Source organism: Coffea arabica, chromosome 2e (genome assembly GCF_036785885.1).
Source record: "Coffea arabica cultivar ET-39 chromosome 2e, Coffea Arabica ET-39 HiFi, whole genome shotgun sequence".
Taxonomy (NCBI): domain Eukaryota; kingdom Viridiplantae; phylum Streptophyta; class Magnoliopsida; order Gentianales; family Rubiaceae; genus Coffea; species Coffea arabica.
Window position 1 is genome coordinate 74,677,597 of NC_092313.1, and position 24,651 is coordinate 74,702,247.

The window sequence follows — 24,651 nt, forward strand, 5'->3', positions numbered from 1 at the left end:
TTCCTTGCATGTTTGTGCAATAAATGACTATGTTGAATGTTAGTAAATGATTGTTTGAATGTTAATTGATTTTCAATGATTGTTAAATGAATTTTCAATAGGCAAATGTGTACTTTATCGCACTCGACTTAAGTGAATGTGAATTTTCAATGATCAAATGATTGAATATTACTTGTGCATGAATATAAGTCATGTGTACTGTATCGCATTGACTGAATTGGTTCCTTGCCCTTTGTTGTCAGTCGACTCGAATCAGAAGTGGATTCGGTCGGGAGGCTGGTGACCCTGAGCTACTGTTTTGGTATACTCAAGTACGACCACGAAGTCGGGTGGAGTACTGGCCAGTGAATGAAATACAATGATTGAAACGAATGACTGAATGACTGGCTAAATGAAATGATCACTGTAGGAATTTTTATTTTCAAATATTTTTAAATGTCGAAGGTATAAGGAAGAAATGGACAGAGATTGAATGACTGAATGAATGATAGTTTCAAGTGAACACGTATCCTTTTACTAAGTGTGCTATTATTACTTGAATGCTCTAAATGTTTTCCTCGAATTGTTGTTGTTAAATGTAATATGTCCATGATTTGCTGTTTGAATGCTTGTTTGGAAATCTCACTAGACTTCTAGTTTACCCATTAGTTTGTTTTCCTTATAAGAGTTGAGATCCGGAGCAGATAAGGTTGAACTAGCGTGTAATGATCCTCTTGCACATGTATTTTTTGGCAGACAGATTATATATTGGTATTTGATGATGTATCTTACATTTTACTTTTAGGTTGTAATTAAATTTGAATTTTGATTCAATTGTAGAATTCAAATATTATTTTGAAGGTTTGAATGGATATTTTAAGAATTTATTGGAGTGAATATAATGAATTTTGGTGAGAGTTAGGCAAGCGGTCCGCCAAACCCTTGGGTACGCCCTAGGGGGAGGTAGGGTCGTCAGAAGTGGTATCAGAGTTTATGTTTGAATTGGCTTAGATAGATTGAGTGAGTGTAGTTGTAATGGTTTAAGTACATGTATTTAAGTGTGAAATCTTGAAGTGTTAGGTGGTGAATCTTGCTTTATTTGTTTAAGTTTCTTATTGTCTTGACACTTGATTGTAACGTAGGAATGGAAGAAAGCAGTGAAAATGAGAATTTTGAGCGGTCTTGTCGAATTCTTAATTATCAGGAGCAGGCAGGAGGACCTATTCGTCGTTGGGATCTACAGCGTAAGATGTGACACTGTGATTGCTAGCGAATTTACTCGTATCCTGATCGGGTGGTCCTAGCGATTGACGACGAGAGATAAAGTTGACTAATACCAATAATAGGGCCCATACTGATATAAAGCGCCTGAAGGCAATGTTAATGATGCAAGGTGATAGAATTCAATAACTTAAGGCCTCTATTCACGAGGAATAAGAACAGAACAATGTTTTACGAGAGCAAGTGCAGGAGGTCAATGGTCATCTCGTTCGGGTAGTGAGAGATCGATTGAGGAATATTTTAATCGAGTGTGGGATGCTTGTGGATGAGATAATACAAGTAAACGTAGCAGAAGGAGGTCAAGGAGATACAAGTTCTAACGATTTGATTTTGAACCTAAAGAAGGTCAACCTGCGCCTGAGGGAAAAATAGAATCAGCTGATTTAGTAATGAACTAAGTTAGAGATTTGAGGTTGTAGGACTTAAGTTTAAGTAGTTGGAATGATACGTCATATTCTTGTTTTGCCACTACATGTATTTTTGTTAGTGATGTGTTAAGGCTGATATATATAGTACTTGTTGTTGTCTTTTGTACTTGACTATAAATATGGTGATATGTATAGTATTGCTATGATTTGATTTATGAATTTGGTATGCTATATATATATTAAGTGTGTTTTGTTGTCTTTGATTTCATGATTTGAAAATGTCTTTATTTTGTTGCTATAGCCGATTTAGTTTTGCTCATGTATATATAGTCTATTTTTTAAAAAAAAAAAATAGAGAGAAAATGAAAGGAAGACGAAATCGTGGACATGGGATTAGTCGTGAACGTGGGGCTAGTCATGGACGTGGCCATGGGGTTAAGCAATTGCAGGAATCAAGGAATGAAATGAAAGCAGTGGCCGAGCAAGATCGTGCACCGATGATCGAAGTAGGGGACCAAGTAGCGATGGCTATACAACAAATGATCAATATCTTAGTGCAATTGGTAAAGCAACAAGGTCAAACCCTAGTGAATCAGTCTAGAAACCCTAAGATAGGAGAGAATTGGGCCCTAGAGCATTTTCAAAAATTTGCTCCTCTTAAGTTCTTTGGAGGGTCTGATCCAGAGATAATTAAGAGTTAATTGGAGACAATGGTTAACATTTTTGTAGTTTTGAATTATACAGAGGAAAGATTGGTGACTTTTGCCATCTTTGAATTTGAAGGACTGGATCGAACATGGTGGAATGTTATCAGGGCAAAATGAAAGAGAGAATAGATGGCATGGATTTGGATAAACTTTGTAAGGGAATTTAATGAGAAATATCTTCCACCTTTGGTCCAAGAGAAGAGAAAGGATGATTTTATCAGACTACATCAGAAAATTCTATATGTGTCTGAATATGAAATACAGTTCACTAAATTGTCCAAATTTACTCCTGAATTGGTGGTTACAGAGCAGAGGAAAGTGAAACGGTTTGTACATGGATTGAATGTGGAAAGAAACTTTAGCGACGGCTCAAGTTAATACCGAAAACTCTTAAGAAAACCCAAAAGATCAAGAACGCAAAGGCATATGTAAGAACTTTTCAAACACGAAAAAGAAGTGTGCCTAATAGTAAATCTGAGGAATTTAGAGAAAACGTATCACCTTCCAAAATAAGAAGAGTGAACCTTTCACCTTACCCATCATTGACACTAAAACAATTAGAAAAAATTTCTTCAAGAGGAATTCAGGTAGAAAAAGGGCAACAAGAGGGAATCCTTCGAAAAGGCTAAACAATGACTGCTCACTTGACTTGTGGATATTGTGGAAAGACAAATCATATTGAGAATGATTGCTGGGTGAAGGGGTGAGAGTGCTTAATTTGTGAGAGTGCTGACCATCAAATTAACAATTGGCCAAAAAAACAGCAATGAGGGTCGAACGTACAACAAGTGGATAGAACTACTCCAAAACAGATCCAAAAAGGAGAAAATTGGCCCAGGGTACCGGAGAGAGTATATGCTATCGATCAACAACCATTTTTAAAATCCTGTGAAGATTAGAATTTCGAGAACGAAATTTTCTTAAGACGGAAAAAGTGTGAGGACTCGAAAATCATTTTATACTTTTTTTTGAAAAAAATTAATTTATATTTTATTTTATTTTATTTTGCTTGCTTATTTACTTGTCTTAATTTCGTGGTGATTGTAATTGTTGAATAAAGATTTTTATTTTTTATCTTTTATAATTTAGTGCATATTAAGTTTCATAGTACATTATGCTAGTATGACTGACTAGTGAGATGTGTACACTAAATTTGAAAGATTAGAAAGAGTTTTGTACAAAAGGAATATTGTGCTACAAGGTGTTAAGAGATAATTAGAGGTGGACTAGATATTTTAGTGAATGGAAAACAATTAGATAAGGATTACATCTTGATTTGACACTTGTCACTCAACCGTGAAGTCTTGATCAAGACTAAGTTTCATTCTTATCCTAAACCAAGCCTTTATTACCATTTCTTCTTCTTGGGTTCTTGTTGGATGAAATTTGGGAGGAAAAGAGGGAAAAAATACTCCATTTTCTAGCCTTGATTTCTTGCTTAATTCTTGAGAAATTCAAAAATTAATCCTAAACTACTCCGATAGATTTTAAGTGAAGATTCGAGGGAAGCTCTTGGTGGAGTTTTTGAAAGAAGAAAGCTCTTGCCTTACATCTTATCTTAAGGGTTTGAGATATAAGATTAAGCAATTTTCCTTTTTCTTTTTATTTTTGCCATTTAATCGAAATATGACTTCATTATGGAGGATTTCATGATTTTATTAAGTTTATTGAATTTTTCAGCCTTGATATGCATTTTCTAACCTTGAGATGAATTTGATAGCTTTGATATGAGGTTTTCTAGTTTTGATATGAAAAGTTCCAGCTTTGATACGAATTTTCTAGATTCGATATGTGATTTTCCAGTTTTGGTTGAAATTTCCAACTTTGGGGTTTAAAATTTCAGTTTTGATGTAGTTTACTTGAAACATTTTAAATGTAAAAGTTTGATAGTTTTTGATGTCTAAATATGTACCACATAAGCCCTATAACGTGTTATCTTGATTGACTATGAATTTGTTATGGAATTAGGGTTGAATAATGAATGGTTAACTTGAAGAATTGGAGGATATATTGCTGGATTTTTCTCCTTGTTGGTTAAGTGAGCAAGAGTGAAAGTTAAAATATAATTGAGAATGATTTGGACTTACTTTGCTTGAAGTTACTTTACACATAAGTTGGAACTTTAGTTAGAGAAACTTGAGGACAAGTTATTGAACATGTTACTTGATTGGACGATCAAGTGAGAGAACTTGAGTTTTCATTTTGCATGATGATTTTGGCATACTTTTGTCTAAATTATTTGCCAAGACTTTGATTTTTACATGTGAATGGGTTTTGAGCTAAATCAAGAGGTTTAAATGAAAGGAAATGAGTTTTTTCCAAATTGTTTTCTAGTCGGACATTTCCAACTTTATAGTTTAAAAGTCTTGTCCCATTTTGTTCACAAGTCTTGGCTATATTTGACGTGTCCTTGCTCCGCATTATACTTGTAATCTTGATCTATCATGTATGAGATTTTTTCTAGATTTGAACAAGAAAAATATTGTACTTTTGACAAACTATATGGGGGTTAAACCTGCAATTACTTTGTTTGCTAAATGAAGTTTTGACGCCCACTTATATTGGCATGAAGTGGCTAGATTCTTGATATATTATATGATCACAGGAATTGAGCATATCCAAGAGGACGAATCAGGGGGTTTGAAGTGAAATGATTATAATTCATTGGTGAGTGTTCCTTGCATATTTGTGCAATAAATGACTATGTTGAATGTTAGTAATAATTGTTTGAATGTTAAATGTTTTTTAATAATCATTAAATAGATTTTCAAAGGCTAGTATGTACTTTATCGTACTCGACCTAAATGAATATGAATTTTCAATGATCAAATGATTGAATATTGCTTATGCATGAATGTAAGCCATGTGTATTGTATCGTATTGGCTGAATTGAGCCCTTACCCTTTGATGTCAGTCAACTCGAGTCAGAAGCGGATTTGGTCGGGAGGCTGGTGATTTTGAGCCACTGTTTTGGTATACTCGAGTATGACTACGAAATCAGGTGGAATACTGGCCATTGAATGAAATGCAATGGCTGAAATGAATGACTTAATAACTGACAGAATGAAATGATTACTGTAAGAGTTTTTATTTTTAAATATTTTCAAATGTTGGAGGTATAAGGAAGAAATGGACAGAGACTGAGTGACTGAATGAATGAATGGCTCCAAATGAGCATGTATCCTTTTATTGAGTGTGTTATTATTACTTGAATGCTCCAAATATTTTCCTTTAATGGTTGTTGTTAAATGTAATATGTCCGTGATTTGCTACTTGAATGCTTATTTGGAAATCTTACTGGACTTCTAACTCATCCCATTAGTTTGTTTTTCTTACAGTAATTGAGATACGGAATAGATAAGTTTGAACTAGAGTGTAATGATTCTCTTGCACATGTATTTTTTGACAGACAGATTGTATATTGGTATTTGGTTGTATATCTTATGTTCACTTTCTAGTTGTAATTAAATTTGAATTTTGATTGAATTGTAGAATTCAAATGTTATTTTTGAGGTTTGAACGGATATCTTGAGAATTTATTGAAATGAATGTAGTGAGTCCTGATGAGAGCTGGCATCCGTCAAACTCTTAGGTATACTCTAGGGAAATGTGGGGTCGTCACAAAAAAATTCCATGATTCGTTTAGGAAACCATTCCTTCAATTTCTATCGCTCAATGGTGATAGTGGTTCGTATTTTTACTGATATGAATTGTTACAATTTAAGGGTCAAAATGATCTACTTCACCATACAATATGGAATTCAATCTGAAGGTACAATACTCAAATAAGTTGAGTAATTATTTTTTTTTGTTTGAGTGGCTTGTTTTTATAAGTGAGAGATGTTAAATTTAAAATGTCTTATTTACAATCCCTTCTACCTTATCACTCAATCAATTCTCCCCTCTTATTTGAGTGACTTAATAATTCAGTTGTCAAAACTTACAATGGTAATGCTAATCAACTTTTCTAATCTAGCTACAGAATTTTAAGATTATATAGGCAAGCTATTTGAATAAAATATTTTTCTTGATTTTTGTCATTTTTTAGTAAAAAGATATAAAACATTGCCTAATAAATCCGTGATTTTGACCTGAATCCAACAACCAAAACTTTAACCACACACCACACCAACCAATACAAAAGATGCAGCCCCTTCTCCTTTTGCCACAACTCTCCGTTCTCCATAGGCCACAACTCCACTCGCAACACCTCTTCTTAGTACCTTAAGGTTTCCCTTTACGTAGAAACTAAACCACTAGTTGCATACGCGACTTTCACATTCAGAGATAGGTTCCTTGTCGGACCGTCTGAATGAGATTGATTGACGGCAATGGCCGGTAGCTAGTACCTATAAAAAGAAGAAAATACAAGACACGAAGAAACTAGACAACCCCCGGGCTATATCACGCGGTCTGTGGCTGCTTCCGACACTCGCAGGTCGTGGGGTCGAACCTTACTTAACGCCTGGGTGCGGTTGGGGTGGTGCTGTATTCCAGGCACAGGGGATTAGTCGGGCCGCCTTCGGGTCTTGACCCGGACACCCCTGTGTTGACAAAAAAAAAAAAACAAAACAAAAGAAGAAACTAGACATCATAGAGAGGTGGAGATGTGGAGTACCTGAAAAAAAAAATTTTGGCTGCACCTATACAATCTACGTAACTGGACAAAACGTACCAATGGCCCTTAAACTAATATAAATTTTAATCTTTGGCCTTTCATCTATTAAATGGATAGTTTTTACCATCCTACTAATTAAAGCATATGCTTATAATCTTTCGTCAATTTGGTTTGTTATGTGTAATAAAAATTGTGGCCTCATTTGGTAAATGAGTTTTTTAGATGTTTGTCTAAAATTTTATTGTAACTTACTGTAAAAGTTGTAGAAAAAATTTTTAAAATGTATAAATTTTGGAATATTTTAAAGTGTTTAATTTAAAATTTTTAAATTTTTTTTAAAGATTATTGTAGATAAAATTATTAAAAAAATTTATAACAGATAAACTTGACTAAAACTTGCTTGCCAAATAAGGCTCATGCTAAAAATGCCAAGAGCCAACTCTACTCTTCTGTTGAACGTAACAATTCAAATTGACGGAAGAGTTATTAGCATACGTTTCTTTTAATTAGAGAGCTAAAAATACCTATTTAATGATTGAAGGGTACAGGGAGCGGGACAATTGGTATAGCGCCGTTAGATTAGCAGGAAATGGGAAACAAGCTATTTTCAGTACTACTCGGCCCTCACTGTTACTCACTTGAGCTCTAATCTGAATATATACACATAGCCTAGCTGGGATCTATCATCATCTATAGAGTTACTGGTAGTAGCGGTAGTGACTATGGATTCTTTGTCAAAAGCAACCAACAATGTTGTTGTTGAAGCAGGACTAGATGAGCAAGAAGAACAACACTTCTCGTACGCGAAGCAACTGGTCACCTCTGTATCTTTGCCCATGGTGCTGCTGGCTGTTATCCGGCTCGATGTGTTGGAGGTCATTGCCGAAGCAGGTCCAGGTGCACAATTGTCGCCATGGGACATTGCGGCTCAGGTGTGTCCTAAAAACCCAGACGCGGCTGCTATGCTGGATAGGATGTTGCGGCTCCTGGCTAGCTTCTCGGTGCTCACCTGCTCTGTTGCCGAAGCGGATGCTAGTATAAGTAGCCAAAGAAGAGTGTATGGATTGACACCGGTGGCCAAATACTTTGTGCAGAATAAAACATATGGAGCAGGAGGAGGAGTTTCACTAGGCCCCCTGCTGGCCTTGGTTCAAGATAAGGTCTTCATTGACAGTTGGTCAGTGTTTTCACTTCCACTTTTATTTGCTTCTAAATCTATTACTTTCAATTAAGCTTTTACTTTATCTCTCACGGCTTGTTGGGCAATACTGGGCAAGACTTTTGCTCGCTTCTAAGTAATACGTAAAAATTCATTGCACTATTTTGTGGAAGACCGAATACCTGGTCAGAATTAGTGTCCAAAAAATGGTTCCAGAACCTTTCTTTTCGAAACCAAACGTTCCAATTCAACACTTATTCATGCCCTTTACAGGAAAGTACAAGTCCTTGGATTTGCAAATGCCACCTTCAAGTCAGAGCCTAATTTGGCTGTATATTATGTTTCTAAAGTCCCACCTCCGTAGTCCATCAAATTTCTGTTTTTGCATGGATAGTTAAGTATCAATTGCTTTTATTCATAGCAGTTATAAGGTAAGGGTAGTTTGGTTTGTAGAAAAATCTTCATCAAATCCGCCTAATTTAGGTACCAATTAGAAGATGCAGTTCGTGAAGGAGGAGTTCCGTTTGATAGGGTACATGGTATGCATGCATTTGAATACACTGCTAGAGATCCCAGATTCAATGAGGTCTTCAACAAGGCAATGGTCAACCCCGCAACTATTGCCATTAACAGAATGGTTGAACGCTACAAAGGTTTTGAGCACCTCAAAACTTTGGTAGATGTTGGTGGTGGGCTTGGAGTTACCCTCGGCGTGATCACAGCTAAATACCCAAGTCTCAAGGGTATTAATTTTGATTTGCCAAATGTTATTCAACATGCACCGGTATATCCTGGTATAATTCTGTCCTTTCTCTTGAAATCATATGCTTAGTTTGATTGACAAATAGTAGATAGCATGCAAAGAATGAAGAAGGAAGCAGGTGCCAATACTTATTTCATAAACTTCATTAAGATGCAAAATATACTTAGGAATTAGAGACATAGTATTGTGGAATAGAGATAACTATCGCTGAGTTCTCTATCTTAAACCTTTTGTTGGGTAAAAAACTTGCATATGTCATATGGAGCTGATTACCTTATTTGCAGTCCCTATATGCAGAATTGTTTAAAAACCATAATTTCTTTCATCTCGTATAACATTCTTTCAAAGTGGTCTTCTAGCTTCTATTCTTGTTAAGGTGAATTTTGCAGGGGTAGAACATGTTGGAGGAGACATGTTTGAAAGTGTTCCACAAGGGGATGCCATTTTTCTGAGGGTAAGTTGAACTCTTGAGGAATTCTTATTAGGACTAATGAGTTACCAGTCGCAACAATTAAGCATACAATACTTATTTAAGAAATGGTCCCTCTGAACAATATATTATGCCGATCTTCTCAAACTAATTATTGTAGTTCGAGTTGCTTGTTTTGCAACTTTAAACTCATTCTGAAGTGTCCTCTGTAAGATATGGACCACAGAATAATTGTTACGTTCTTTATCGTTCTCTTCTTTCTTATGATGCTTTTTACATGCGTTCTTTTGTAGTCGATACTTCATAATTGGGATGATGGTCGTTGCTTGAAGTTGCTAAAGAACTGTTTCAAGGCTCTACCAAAGGATGGAAAGGTAATAGTTGTAGATGCAATTGTTCCTGTGGTTCCTGATACTAGTGCAAGCATCAAAGCCATTTGCCAGTCTGATATAATCATGATGGCTCAAATCCCTGGAGGAAAAGAGAGATCCGAAGCAGAGTTTCTTGATTTGGCTACTGCAGCTGGATTTAGAGGTATAAGGGTAGAATGTTTTGTGTGTGATGCCTGGGTCATGGAGTTCTACAAGTAGATGACTAGTTCATGGCGCATTGCACTCTAAAAACATTCTCGTTTTATCTTCACTAATTTTAGATGGAGAATTGTCTTTTTTTTTTGTTTGGGGAGAGGGGGGATTGGGGAAGAACGTTTGATGTTAGTCATAATATTGGGCTTGTCAGAAAAAATAATGTGGATTCTCTTGTTTTGGACTAGACAAATTGTCATTGGTAATCTACCAACCAACCAATTCTCTAAACTGTGCCAAAAAAAAAAAGGAGCATCTTCATGGCAAACTGAAATGTTCTACAAGAATGCAAATTCATGCGTACGATGGTTATATCAGCTTGATTGTTGCTTGACCTTGGCTGTGAACATCGTCTAGTGTAGCACATTAAAGGTAATTGATTTTGGCTCGAGGTTAGAGTTGCTGAGATACCAATAGTCTTTATGTTCAGTTCCAAAGCTCAATAGGTTACATGATTGAAGAGTGAAAGAAAAACAAAAGCATGATGAGATATACGATATGCAGCAAGATAGTACGAGGAATTATGGAGTTTGAACGGTCGCTTGATTGGCAGCATTCTAGTCCATGCACTTTTAGCTGGTCCGAATTGTTTCCTCGCAGACATCTTCGATCTTGTTTTTTTAGTTCTTTCATCATTTTGACAGGGAGAAACACCTTGAAAGAGTTTATCAAAGAGTCCAAAATGTAAATTAGGAACCCAATTCTGATCCAAAAACTTAAACCTTTAGGTCTTGGATCCTTACTTACATATTAATTGCTCTTTCTCCATCTTTCCGACGGATATAATCCTTTACTCATGAACCTAACACATTTAAATTAGAGCTTCCATTAAATTTCATAGGAAGGACAGAAAAATGTGATAATCATATAGAAGGAATTTGTAGACGTACGTTGCAAGAAAATGAGTGTGGGAACGAGTGCAATCAAGGACAAAAGAATGGGGGAGTTTAGTCTATTTCTGTTGCTACTTGCCATTGTGCTGGATATTGCATATCTGCTAATTTGTAAGCGATCACTCAAGCAGATAATTGATCCAGAAAAAAAGTGAGGGAATTCAGGTTGGAAATGCTTAACCTTGAAAGATTAGTGAGTAAAGAATTACACTCAGATCAATAGAACCAATTCCCATGACCTAGGAATCAATGGAAGCCTGTTAATTACCTGGAACAAGCATCTAAGAACTTTTGAAGTAAGTGAACAACATAATATAGGCAAAATCAGCTGGCCATGAAATATGTGGTCATCATCCGAGTTTAAGCAGAAGCAGGGTCAAAATAGAAAGTCTCTATAACTTTGAGGGTGCATTTTAAATTAATCTCTCCAGTTTGTGGATTCAATCACAATTTGCATCTTTTACGAACTGAAGAACAGATGCTGACTTCCATTCATTCCTCCCACAAAATAAAGCAAGGGGGACCAAAGAAACGAAAATTTATTGCTCAATATGATAACAATGTAAGAAGTATAGAGAAGACAGAAATCTTTTGGCTTGACAGTGGAGTCTAATTATGGAAGAGGGGCAGGAATGGTTGCAGGAAGCAACCGTTGCTGACAATTCACGGCCAAAATTTGGTAAAAAAAAAATTGTATCTTGACATTTCACACGGCCAAGATTTGGCCAAAAAAATTTGTTTGATCCAGATCTCATCTTGTACCTCGTTTTTAATAATATGTGTGGAATACACAAAATTTTGTTTTAGTATTACATGTTGTTAAAAGTAAGTTACACCATGTGCAAACAAGAGTTACGCCGTGTGCAAAATGCACATAACCTTCACGAAACCGTTCCTGACCCTGGTCCCTAATTATATGTGTGTGTATGCGTGTGAGAGAGAATAATATCACTTATCCACCTAAAAAAAATCTTGTAGTGAATAGTGTTTATTGGAATGTCATTATTAGGATGGATGAGTTTTCTAAATTTTTGGAGTAAAATATTGAAGGTTGTTTCGATTACATAATGCAAAATTGCAAAAATTTCGAGAATATGGAATCTTTGCTGAGACATTAAAAAGATTAATAAAGTTTGGTGGATACATGAATGGCAACATATATAAAATAAGGGAATTGATCTTGGAGTACGTTTGTCCTACAAATGATTTGGAAAGTCTCTATAACTTTGAGGGTGCAAGTATTCAAAATTCTCTGTTGTTATCCTAACAATCCGATGTGAAAGATAGTTAAAAGGTCAGTCATCAGAAGAGTTGAAGAATTTCTATTCTTTTTGAAAGGAAAGTTAAGCATAGCTAGGATTTGTTTCTAAATTTTTTGCTATTCTTTTTGTACAATTACTTTTCTCTTTAACGACTATTCATCGTTAATAATAATCCTTGTAAATTTAATATTACTTAGTATTTTCTCTTTTGTATGATCCACTCGAATAAGAGACAAGAAATCAAATCACAATGGCATCACTTTTAACATTACTAAGTCATGATGGTTCATGCGCTTCTCAAGCGAAAAAATACATTAAAATGGACTTTGAGAGTAAATTACAATGCTTTTATAATGTGAGAAACATTAAAATGTGTAATTTTTCTTAATAATATGGAATTAGGAAGCAGAAGGAACCAATATTTGAAATGAACAAAATGGACATTCATTTGAAAACTAGAAGTTGAGTGGACATTATTTTGTCGTGTGACACTTAATATTCTTTTAAATAACCCCGAACCTTATCAATTAAGCTAGAAAAATAGCAAACTTGAATTAGAAAACTTTATGGTTTGTTTGGGAAATCATTCCTTCAATTTCTTGTCAATTCTTGAAAATATTATAATTATACAATGGTGAATTCAATCTGAAGGTATAACATTCAAATGGATGGTAGAGTCTCTGCTGTTGAGGTTGAGTGATATTTTTTTTTAAGTTAAGTGACTTAATAATTGAGTTGTCAAAACGTACGATGATAATGCCAATCAACTTTTCTAATCCTTCGTATAGAATGATCAAAAAACCTTTGATGAATGTCCTTGGAAAATCCTTTGGGCAATGTTCATGGAATATAAAAAACCATGAATGATCAAATGGTCTGTATAGAAAAGCTCTATACCAGGCCTGTTTGTAATCCTGATATGTGAATCCGTCTGGAATCCTTCAGACTGAAAAGTTCTTTTTTGAATAAATTGAGGCCCATTCTCCTGGGGAGCATACCTTTTTAATTATACATTTGCAATGGGCTATTTCCTTTGAATTTGAAGGATTGGGTTTTGCAATAATTTCGACTGATCCAGTATCAACTAAAATCAGTTCATAATAAGATTGATTTTTGAGGGAATCATCAGGACACCAATAGCATCCTTCTGGGAAAATCCTCTGAGTAAGTGTTTTGAGTGTGGCATAGGGAGGTACTTCTTTGAATTTGGTTAGAGTAATATGTTGAATCAAGGGTTTTGTAATGTAAGGAGATTTTTCTTTTGCAATTGGGGTTTGTGGTGCTTTTGAAGAATTGGATGGATTTTGAGCTGCTTGAACATAAGATAAAGCTGGGAAATCTTGAAATAAACTATATCTATTTGAAGTAGGAACCTTACTTTGAGACATTTCATAATCCTTTGGAGTGCGAGCCATATCTGCAAAATTAAAGTCAAGAAATAATTTTGTTGAGTTTCTCTCGAAGCTGTTGAATGTGTTGGTCATAATATTGAATCTCTTCCTGAGGATGACCGGCTTTTTTGAGGACATCTTGAAAATAATATTGGAATTAATTTGTCTTGTGAGAAGAAAGGCTTTTTCTTTTGGAGTCTGAACAGACCAAAAACTAGGTCTAATATAAACTGGGGAGTAATTTTGAATTTGATGATAAGGAATAGGCTGAATTTCTCCTTGTGGATTTTTAATATAATAAGTATAAATTCTATTTGAAATATTTTTATTGAATAGTTAGGTGCACAATTAAAATAGATAGGACCATTACATGTGTTAGTTTGAATTAATGCTAATAAAGAGCTTTTATATCTTATAAGTCTTTTATCTCTTAATGCCATAAAGATCGGAGCATCAACCCCCATATGAACTAAAGGTTTTACGGCTACTTGTACCAAACCCATGTGAATATATCTCTAACCATTATTAATGTATTTTTGTAATGCGTGGTCATTTAACAAATGTATAGTTTGAAATTGTTCGTTTACTGATCGTGTTTCTTCATGTATTTTTATAGTCATTGCTACTTTAAAATCAAATAATCCTACTTTGTAAATTTCTTCAATTTTCTGTTCAGGTATGGTCCAATTAGAATTATCTATTTCCATCTTAATTTCATTACTTAATACCAAGTCTGAATTCTTTGAATCAGATCTAGTCATCCACCGTTTCAATTTAGCTGCCATTTTTGCTAATCTCTTCTATTCATCTATCCTATGGGAACACCAGAGTCTTATGCCGGGAACACCAACTCTCTAGGCTTACCAACGGTCTCAATTCATTATAAACAAAATGGACATTCATTTGAAAACTAGAAGTTGAGTGGACATTATTTTGTCGTGTGACACTTAATATTCTTTTAAATAACCCCAAACCTTATCAATTAAGCTAGAAAAATAGCAAACTTGAATTAGAAAACTTTATGGTTTGTTTGGGAAATCATTCCTTCAATTTCTTGTCAATTCTTGAAAATATTATAATTATACAATGGTGAATTCAATCTGAAGGTATAACATTCAAATGGATGGTAGAGTCTCTGCTGTTGAGGTTGAGTGATATTTTTTTTAATTTAAGTGACTTAATAATTGAGTTGTCAAAACGTACGATGATAATGCCAATCAACTTTTCTAATCTATCTGTAGAATTTTAAGATAATATAGAAAAGCTATTTGAATAAAATATTTTTCTTGAATTTTGTCATTTGTCTGAAGTATTTTTGCCCGACAAAATAAAAAGTAAACAGAAATAAATCTGTGATTTTGCCATAATTCCAACAACAAATCTTAACCAGACACCACACCAACTCATGATTAAGATGCACTCCCTTTTAACAGAGGGAGAGCCAAAAAAAAAAAAAAAAGAGCAGTACTCTCCTTTTGCCACCACAACTCTCCATTCTCCATTCCATAGCACCACCCACAACTCCATTCGCAACACCTCTTGTTTTGGCACCTTTAAGTTGGTTTTCCTTTTGTAGAAGCTGCAAAGTTGCACACACACGAGGAAGGAAAGGTACGTCTTGGACGGTACATGACGAGAAAGTTGCATGCGTGCGTGACTTCTGCATTTAGATATAGGTAGTCAAACATTACTTATGTGGACTGTGTTAATGAGACTTGTAATACGTACCACCGCTCACAATTAAGTTGGACAAAGGGGGGTTGGAAGAACAAATTGAAATCTATAGCCCATCAAATTTATATTTATATTTAATAGTTTTACGTAAAAAGTAAGTAGTAATATTAATCAATTATCATATACAATAGCGAATGATAGTAGCATTCAAAAAAAGTTTAAAACACTCTTTAACTTTCTTTCAAATTAATTAGAGGGATAATATCATAAACCTCCTCTATTGAGATTTCTCTTAATATCACTTGGCACCTCTAAAGTTTTAAAAATATCACTTACCTCCTTTATTTTCGTTATTTGTGTAACAAAATTTTTGAAAACCCTAAACTATCCTTCTACTTGCTAAATAAAAATACTCATAAATCATTTTGTTTATTTCAAGAAAACCATCACCTAGAAAACAATCTCTAGTAGTTCTATTACATCATAATACTATAGTTCATAAAAATATAAATTTTAAAAATAAAAAGACATTTATAAAGAAACGCAGTCGACTAATTTTACCCTATATGTTCAAACTGATTTTTTATGAACTTTATATTTTTTTCCAACTTCTTCTCAATCCATGCCCAAACCTTTAAATTGTATTGATTATTATAAAAAGCAACTCAAAATAAGCAAATAATTCATACCCCACTCTATCACAATCATAAAAAGTAAAAGATAAACAAAATTCAATTTATTATAATTTACAAATAAAAGATTGCATAGTTATCCGAAAAATGAATAAAAGAGAATGTTAGAGAAAAAAGAAAGAGAAGAAAATATCTTTTGTTTCTTGTCTTTTTAATTTTTGAGCTCATTTATTTGATATGTAAATTATGTATTGAGTGAGGGTTAATATAGTCTTTTTGCAATTACTGGAGGGGGTAAGTGAATTTTTAAAACCACAAAGATACCAAGTGATATTAAGAGAAACCTCAAGGGAGGTTTCTGATATTATCCCTTAACTAAACTAGTTAAGAGTATACCCTTACATTTACAAAGCTACCCTTCCAGATCTTGCTCCCCCTTGATTCCAGACGCCTCATTCCAATTGCTTTCTCTTTAAATTTTCACAGTTTCTGCTCAATCGGACGTCCCATTTGAAAATTTGCCGTCAATGAGTGGCAATTAAGAGTTTAACACAACCCTCGCACCCAATCCAATATATGCTACAGTACTACTAAGCTGAATATATACGCATAGCCTAGCTGGGATCTATCAGCATCTATAGAGTCAGAGTTGCTGGTAGTAGCAGTAGTGATATGGATTCTTCGTCAAGAGCAACCGACGATGTTGTAGTTGAAGCAGGACTAGATGAGCAAGAAGAGCAACGCTTCTCGTACGCGATGCAACTGGTCAGCTCTGCAGCGCTGCCCATGGTGCTGCTGGCTGCCATCCGGCTCGATGTGTTGGAGGTCATTGCCCAAGCGGGTCCAGGTGCCCAATTGTCGCCTTGGGACATTGCAGCCCAGGCGTGTCCTAAAAACCCTGATGCGGCTGCTATGCTGGATAGGATGCTGCAGCTCCTGGCTAGCTACTCGGTGCTCACCTGCTCTGTTGCCGAGGCGGATGCTAGTATCAGTAGCCGAAGAAGAGTGTATGGATTGGCACCGGTGGCCAAATACTTTGTGCAGAATAAAACATATGCAGCAGGAGGAGGAGGAGTTTCACTAGGCCCCCTGCTGGCCTTGCTTCAGGATAAGGTCTTCATTGACAGTTGGTCAGTGTTTTCACTTCCACTTTTATTTGCTTCTAAATCTATTACTTTCAATTAAGCTTTTACTATGTCTCGCACGGCTTGCTGGCCAATAATGGGCAAGACTTCTGCTCGCTCCTAAGTAATACGTAAAAATTCGTTGCACTATTTTGTGGAAGACCGAATACCTGGTCAGAATTAGTGTCCAAAAAATGGTTCCAGAACCTTTCTTTTCGAAACCAACCTTTCCAATTCAACAATTATTCATGCCCCTTTACAGGAAAGTACAAGTCCTTGGATTTGCAAATGCCACCTTCAAGTCAGAGCATAATTTGGCTGTATATTATGTTTCTAAAGTCCCACCTGTGTAGTCCGTCAAATTTCTGTTTTTGCATGGATAATTAAGTATCAATTGCTTTTATTCATAGAAATTATAAGGTAAGGGTAGTTTGGTTTGTGCAAAAATCTTCATCAAATCTGTCTAATTTAGGTACCAATTAGAAGATGCAGTTCGTGAAGGAGGAGTTCCGTTTGATAGGGTACATGGTGTACATGCGTTTGAATACCCTGCTAGAGATCCCAGATTCAATGAGGTCTTCAACAAGGCAATGATCAACCCCACAACTATTGCCATTAACAGAATCGTTAAACGCTACAAAGGTTTTGAGCACCTCAAAACTTTGGTAGATGTTGGTGGTGGGCTTGGAGTTACCCTCGGCGTGATCACAGCTAAATACCCAAGTCTCAAGGGTATTAATTTTGATTTGCCACATGTTATCCAACATGCACCGGTCTATCCTGGTATAATTCTGTCCTTTCTCTCGAAATCATATGCATAGTTTGATTAACAAATAGTAGATAGCATGCAAAGACTGAAGAAGGATACAGGTGCCAATACTTTTTTCATAAATTTCATTGAGATGCAAAATATACTTAGGAATTAGAGGCATAGTATTGTGGATAGAGACATTATTGCTGAGTTCTCTATCTTAAACCTTTTGTTGGGTAAAGAAACTTGCATATGTCATATGGAGCTGATTACCTTATTTGCAGTCCCTATATGCAGAATTGTTTAAAAACCATAATTTCTTTCATCTCGTATAACATTCTTTCATAGTGGTCTTCTAGCTTCTATTCTTATTAAGGTGAATTTTGCAGGGGTAGAACATGTTGGAGGAGACATGTTTGACAGTGTTCCACAAGGGGATGCCATTTTTCTGAGGGTAAGTTGAACTCTTGAGGAATTCTTATTAGGACTAATGAGTTACCAGTCGCAACAATTAAGCATACAATACTTATTTAAGAAATGGTCCCTCTGAACAATATATTATGCCGATCTTCTCAAACTAATTATTGTAGTTTGAGTTGCTTGTTTTACAACTTTAAACTGATTCTGAAGTGTCCTCTGTAAGATATGGACCACAGAATAATTGTTACGTTCTTTATCGTTCTCTTCTTTCTTTTGATGCTTTTTACATGCGTTCTTTTGTAGTCGATACTTCATGATTGGGATGATGGTCGTTGCTTGAAGTTGCTAAAGAACTGTTTCAAGGCTCTACCAAAGGATGGAAAGGTAATAGTTGTAGATGCAATTGTTCCTGTGGTTCCTGATACTAGTGCAAGCATCAAAGTCATTTGCCAGTCTGATGTAATCATGATGGCTCAAAACCCTGGAGGAAAAGAGAGATCCGAAGCAGAGTTTATTGATTTGGCTACTGCAGCTGGATTTAGAGGTATAAGGGTAGAATGTTTTGTGTGTAATGCCTGGGTCATGGAGTTCTACAAGTAGATGACTAGTTCATGGCGCATTGCACTCTAAAAACATTCTCGTTTTATCTTCACTAATTTTAGATGGAGAATTGTCTTTTTTTTTGTTTGGGGGGAGGGGGGATTGGGGAAGAACGTTTGATGTTAGTCATAATATTGGGCTTGTCAGAAAAAATAATGTGGATTCTCTTGTTTTGGACTAGACAAATTGTCATTGGTAATCTACCAACCAACCAATTCTCTAAACTGTGCCAAAAAAAAAAGGAGCATCTTCATGGCAAACTGAAATGTTCTACAGAATGCAAATTCATGCATACGATGGTTATATCAGCTTGATTGTTGCTTGAGCTTGGCTGTGAACATCGTCTGGTGTAGCACATTAAAGGAAATTGATTTTGGCTCGAGGTTAGAGTTGCTGAGATACCATTAGTCTTTATGTTCAGTTCCAAAGCTCAATAGGTTACATGATTGAAGAGTGAAAGAAAAACAAAAGCATGATGACATATACGATATACAGCAAGATAGTTCGAGGAATTATGGAGTTTGAACGGTCGCTTGATTGGCAGCATTCTAGTCCATGCACTTTTAGCTGGTCCTATTGTTTCATAGGAAAGCCAGAAAAATGTAATAATCATGTAGAAGGAATTTGTAGACGTACATTGCAGGAAAATCAGTGTGGGAACAAGTGCAATTGAAGACAAAAGAATGGGGGAGTTTAGTCTAGTTCTGCTGCTACTTGCCATTGTGCTAGACATTGCATATCCGCTGATTTGTAAGCGATCACTCAAGCAGATAATTGATCCAGAAAAAAAATGTGGGAATTCAGGTTGGAAATGCTTAATCTTGAAAGATTAGTGAGTAAAGAATTACACTCAGATCAATGTAACCAATTCCCACGAGCTAGGAATCAACGGAAGCCTTTTAATTCCCACGAACAAGCATCTAAGAACTTTTGAAGTAAGTTGACAGACAACATAATATAGGCAAAATCAGCAGGCCATGAAGTTTGTGGTCATCATCCGAGTTCAAGCAGAAGCAGGGTCAAAATAGAAAGTCTCTATAACTTTGAGGGTGCATTTTTAAATTTATCTCTCCAGTTTGTGGATTTAATCACAATTTGCATCTTTTTACGAACTGAAGAACAGATGCTGACTTCCATTCATTCCTCCCGCAAAATAAAGCAAGTGGGACCAAAGAAATGAAAATTTGTTGTTCAATATGATTACCACGTAAGAAGTATAGAGAAGACAGAAATCTTTGGCTTGACGGTGGTGTCTAATTATGTGTGTGTGCGTGTGAGAGAGAATAATATCACTTATCCACCTTAATAATCTTGTGATTATTATTTTTTTTAAATTTGAGTGACTTAATAATTGATTTGTCAAAACGTACGATGATAATGCCAATCAACTTTTCTAATCTATCTGTAGAATTTTAAGACAATATGGAAAAGCTATTTGAATAAAATATTTTTCTTGAATTTTGTCATTTGTCTGAAGTATTTTTGGCCGACAAAATAAAAAGTAAACAGACATAAAACATTGCCCAATAAACAGACACCACACCAACTCATGCTTAAGATGCACCCCCTTTTAACAGAGGGAGAACAAAAAAAAAAAAAAAAAAAAAAAAGGAGCAGTACTCTCCGTTTGCCAAAAAACAATCTCTAGTAGTACTAATACATCATAATACTATAGTCCATAAAAATATAAATTTTAAAAATAAAAAGATATTTATAAAGAAATGCAGTTGACTAATTTTACTCTATATGTTCAAACTGATTTTTTATGAACTTTATATTTTTTTCCAACCTCTTCTCAATTCATGCCCAAACCTTTAAATTGTACTGATTATTATAAAAAGCAACTCAAAATAAGCAAATAATTCGTACCCCACTTTATCACAATCATACAAGGTAAAAGATAAACAAAATTCAATTTATTATAATTTACAAATAAAAAATTACATAGTCATTCGAAAAATGAATAAAAGAGAATGTTAGAGAAAAAGGAAAGAGAAGAAAATATCTTTTGTTTCTTTTCTTTTTAATTTTTGAGCTCCATTCATTTGATATGTAAATTATGTATTGAGTGAGGGTTAATATAATTTTTTTGCAATTATTAGAGGGGGGTAAGTGACATTTTTAAAACCTTAAAGATACCCAGTGATATTAAGAGAAACCTCCCTTGAGAACAAGGGAGGTTTCTGATATTATCCCTTAACTAGTTAAGACTATACCCTGACATTTACAAAGCTACCCTTCCAAATCTTGCTTCCCCTTTGTTCCAGACGCCTCATTCCAGTTGCTTGTTCTTTAAATTTTTTACAGTTTCTGCTCAATCGCATGTCCCATAATCATTTCAAAATTTGCAGTCAATGAGTGGCAATTAACACAACCCCCGCACCCAAGCCAATATATGCTACAGTACAACTAATCTGTATATATATATATATATGAGCTAGCTGGGATCTATCATCGTCTACAGAGTTAAGAGTTACAGGTAGTAGCAGTGGTGATATGGATTCTTCGTCAAGAGCAATCGACAATGTTGTTGTTGAAGCAGGGCTAGATGAGCAAGAAGAGCAACACTTCTCGTACGCGATGCAACTGGTCACCTCTGTATCTTTGCCCATGGTGCTGCTGGCTGCCATCCGGCTCGATGTGTTGGAGGTCATTGCCCAAGCGGGTCCAGGTGCCCAATTGTCGCCTTGGGACATTGCAGCCCAGGTGTGTCCTAAAAACCCTGATGCGGCTGCTATGCTGGATAGGATGCTGCAGCTCCTGGCTAGCTACTCGGTGCTCACCTGTTCTGTTGCCGAGGCGGATGCTAGTATCAGTAGCCAAAGAAGAGTGTATGGATTGGCACCGGTGGCCAAATACTTTGTGCAGAACAAAACATATGGAGCAGGAGGAGGAGGAGTTTCACTAGGCCCCCTGCTTGCCTTGTTTCAAGATAAGGTCTTCATTGACAGTTGGTCAGTGTTTTGACTTCTACTGCTTCTGTTTGCTTCTACTTCTATTACTCTCAATTAAGCTTTCGTACACTCCTAATTAAATACGTAAAAATTCATTGCACTGTTTACTGGAAGACCGAGTACCTGGTCAGAATTTGTGTCCTAAAATGGTTCCAGAACCTTTCTTTTCGAAACCAACCTTTCCAATTCAACAGTTATTCATGCCCCTTTACGGGAAAGCACAAGTCCTTGGATTTGCAAATGCTACCTTCAAGTCTGAGCATAATTTGGCTGTATATTATGTTTCTAAAGTCCCACCTCTGTAGTCCGTCAAATTTCTGTTTTTGTGTGGATAATAAGTATCAATTGCTTTTATTCATAGCATATATAAGGTAAGGGTAGTTTGGTTTGTACAAAAATCTTCATCAAATCCGCCTAATTTAGGTACCAATTAGAAGATGCAGTTCGTGAAGGAGGAGTTCCGTTTGATAGGGCATATGGTGTACGTGCATTTGAATACCCTGGTAGAGACCCCAGATTCAATGAGGTCTTCAACAAGGCAATGATCAACCACGCAACTATTGCCATTAACAGAATTGTTGAACGCTACAAAGGCTTTGAGCACCTCAAAACTTTGGTAGATGTTGGCGGTGGTCTTGGAGTTACCCTCAGTGTGATCACAACTAAATACCCAAGTCTCAAAGGGATTAATTTTGATTTGCCACATGTTATTCAACATGCACCGGTCTATCCTGGTATAATTCTGTCCTTTCTCTCGAAATCATGCTTAGTTTGATCAGTAGATAGCACGCAAAGAATGAAGAAGAAAACGGGTGCCAATACTTATTTCATAAACTTCATTAAGATGCAAAATATGCTTAGGAATTAGCGGCATAGTTTTGTGGAATAGAGACATTATCGCTTTGTTCTCTATCTTAAACCTTATTGTTGGGTAAAGAAACTTGCATATGTCATATGGGGCTGATTACCTTATCTGCAGTCCCTATATGCAGAATTGTTTAAAAAGCATAATGTCTTTCATATCGCATAATATTCTTTCATAGTGGTCTTCTAGCTTCTATTCTTATTGAGGTGAATTTTACAGGGGTAGAACATGTTGGCGGTGACATGTTTGTAAGTGTTCCACAAGGAGATGCCATTTTTATGAAGGTAAGTTGAACTCTTGAGGAATTCTTGTTAGTACTAATGAGTTACCAGTCGCAACAATTAAGCATACAATACTTATTTAAGAAATGGTCCCTCTGAACAATATATTATGCCGATCTTCTCAAACTAATTATCTACCCAATTCGTAATTCGAGTTGCTTTTTTTACACCTTTAAAATGATTCTGAAGTGTCCTCTGTAAGATATGGACCACAGTATAATTATTACGTTCTTAATTGTTCTCTTCTTTCTTATGATCACATGAATGCTTTTGTAGTGGATACTTCATTTTTGGGATGATGGTCGTTGCTTGAAGTTGCTAAAGAACTGTTTCAAGGCTCTACCGGATGATGGAAAGGTAATAGTCGTAGATCCAATTCTTCCTGTGGTTCCTGATACTAGTGCAGGCATCAAAGCCACTTGCCAATCTGATCTAATAACCATGACTCAAAACCCTGGAGGAAAAGAGAGATCTGAAGCAGAGTTTCTTGATTTGGCTACTGCAGCAGGATTTAGAGGTATAAGGGTAGTATGTTTTGTGTGTAACGTGTGGGTCATGGAGTTCTACAAGTAGATGGCTGGTTCATGGTGCATTGTACTCTTATCTTCATTAATTTTAGATGGTGAAATGTATTTTGGTGTCATTTGTAACCCACCAACCAACCAATTCTCTATAACTGTGCCAAAAAAATGAGCATCTTCATGGCAAACTGAAATGTTCTACAACAACGTAAATTCATGCATACGATGGTTGTATCAGCTTGATTATTGCTTGAGCTTGGCTGTTAGAGTTCATCTACTAATGTATGCATTTCACTCCCTGAACACATGAAAGGAAATTGGTTTTGACTCGAGGTTAGAGTTGCTGAGATACCAATAGTCTTTATGTTCAGTTTCAAAGCTCAATAGGTTACATGATTGAAGAATAGGTTACATGATTGAAGAATAGGTTACATGATTGAAGAGTGAAAGACAAAGAAAAGCAAGATGACACATACGATATACAGCAAGATAGTACGAGGGATTATGGATTTTGAACATTCGCTTGATTGGCAGCAATCTAGTCCATGCACTTTTAGCTGGTCCTCGCAGTTTTCTTCCTTCGCTCATTTAAATTAGAGCTTCCATTAAAAGGGAATTTGCAGACGTATGTTGCAGGAAAATGAGTGTGGGAACAAGTGCAATCAAAGACGAATGGGGCAGGTTAATCTTAGTTCTGTTGCTACTTGCCATTATGCTAGACATTAATTATATCTGCTAATTTGTAAGCGATCACTCAAGCTGATGATTGATCCCCCAAAAAAAAAAAAAAAAAAAAAAAAACAAAAGTGAGGGAATTCAGGCTGGAAATGCTTAATCTAGGAAGAGTGGTGCGTAAAGAATCACACTTGGACCAATTCCCACAAGCAATGGAAGCCTGTTAATTGCCTGGAACAAGCATCCAAGAACTTTGAAGTAAGATAACAACATAATATAGACAAAATCAGCAGGCCATGTAACATGTAAATAAGGAGAAAGCCTCACGGCTTCTTGGATTGAAATGACAATTTCCGGGAAGCTCAGTGCTTGCGAGTGTTCTAAGTGGTCATCGTCCGAGTTTAAGCAGAAGCAGGGAGCTTCTTTTGTATTTTGCACAATAATCAATTGCACCTTCACTAGTAAACCAACATCAAAATTAGAAAAAAAAAAAAAAAGGGTAACAACAACTTCAAAAACATGTGAGGCGATATTCCATTGGGCTGCACGTTAAAAAAACCACCTTGAAAAATTTGAGCATATTTTTGTACGCGATGAAAGGAAGTTATTTTAATTTTACTAATTTGGCAAATTTTTTTTTACCCTACATCTCAGAAAAACCATTCACATCAGAAATCTAGAACTGAAAATTTTTGTTATTTCTAAACCAGAAAAAAAAA

At 35.7% G+C, this 24,651-nt stretch overlaps 3 protein-coding genes across 3 annotated transcripts; all 3 read left to right on the forward strand.

Moving 5' to 3' along the window:
- Positions 1-2,092: 2,092 nt before the first annotated feature.
- LOC113729485 (cathecol O-methyltransferase 1-like) lies at positions 2,093-10,120 on the forward strand. Its single transcript, XM_027253778.2, has 5 exons — positions 2,093-2,117; positions 7,740-8,130; positions 8,596-8,906; positions 9,265-9,329; positions 9,599-10,120. Exons 1-5 carry the CDS (start codon positions 2,093-2,095, stop codon positions 9,893-9,895), a joined length of 1,089 nt encoding a protein of 362 aa, XP_027109579.2. The 3' UTR covers positions 9,896-10,120.
- Positions 10,121-16,107: 5,987 nt separating this feature from the next.
- Positions 16,108-18,860, forward strand: LOC113733131 (cathecol O-methyltransferase 1). The gene is made up of 4 exons (XM_027259306.2): positions 16,108-16,871; positions 17,338-17,648; positions 18,006-18,070; positions 18,340-18,860. The coding sequence occupies exons 1-4, from the start codon at positions 16,414-16,416 to the stop codon at positions 18,634-18,636; spliced, it is 1,131 nt and encodes a 376-aa protein (XP_027115107.2). The 5' UTR covers positions 16,108-16,413; the 3' UTR covers positions 18,637-18,860.
- Positions 18,861-20,857: 1,997 nt separating this feature from the next.
- On the forward strand, positions 20,858-23,478 carry LOC113733132 (cathecol O-methyltransferase 1-like). Its single transcript, XM_027259307.2, has 4 exons — positions 20,858-21,590; positions 22,014-22,324; positions 22,675-22,739; positions 23,013-23,478. The coding sequence occupies exons 1-4, from the start codon at positions 21,133-21,135 to the stop codon at positions 23,307-23,309; spliced, it is 1,131 nt and encodes a 376-aa protein (XP_027115108.1). The 5' UTR covers positions 20,858-21,132; the 3' UTR covers positions 23,310-23,478.
- Positions 23,479-24,651: the final 1,173 nt, after the last annotated feature.

What these genes read in the sequence shown, in the direction of transcription:
- LOC113733132 (XM_027259307.2), top strand. Translation starts at nt 21,133, where the DNA reads ATGGATTCTTCGTCAAGAGCAATCGACAATGTTGTTGTTGAAGCAGGG. An exon ending in AAGGTCTTCATTGACAGTTG is followed by an intron (nt 21,591 to 22,013) that starts GTCAGTGTTTTG and finishes CGCCTAATTTAG; the next exon opens with GTACCAATTAGAAGATGCAG. An exon ending in ACATGCACCGGTCTATCCTG is followed by an intron (nt 22,325 to 22,674) that starts GTATAATTCTGT and finishes TGAATTTTACAG; the next exon opens with GGGTAGAACATGTTGGCGGT.
- LOC113729485 (XM_027253778.2), top strand. Translation starts at nt 2,093, where the DNA reads ATGAAAGCAGTGGCCGAGCAAGATC. An exon ending in AGCAGTGGCCGAGCAAGATC is followed by an intron (nt 2,118 to 7,739) that starts GTGCACCGATGA and finishes ATGAGCAAGAAG; the next exon opens with AACAACACTTCTCGTACGCG. An exon ending in AAGGTCTTCATTGACAGTTG is followed by an intron (nt 8,131 to 8,595) that starts GTCAGTGTTTTC and finishes CGCCTAATTTAG; the next exon opens with GTACCAATTAGAAGATGCAG.
- LOC113733131 (XM_027259306.2), top strand. Translation starts at nt 16,414, where the DNA reads ATGGATTCTTCGTCAAGAGCAACCGACGATGTTGTAGTTGAAGCAGGA. An exon ending in AAGGTCTTCATTGACAGTTG is followed by an intron (nt 16,872 to 17,337) that starts GTCAGTGTTTTC and finishes TGTCTAATTTAG; the next exon opens with GTACCAATTAGAAGATGCAG. An exon ending in GGGATGCCATTTTTCTGAGG is followed by an intron (nt 18,071 to 18,339) that starts GTAAGTTGAACT and finishes GTTCTTTTGTAG; the next exon opens with TCGATACTTCATGATTGGGA.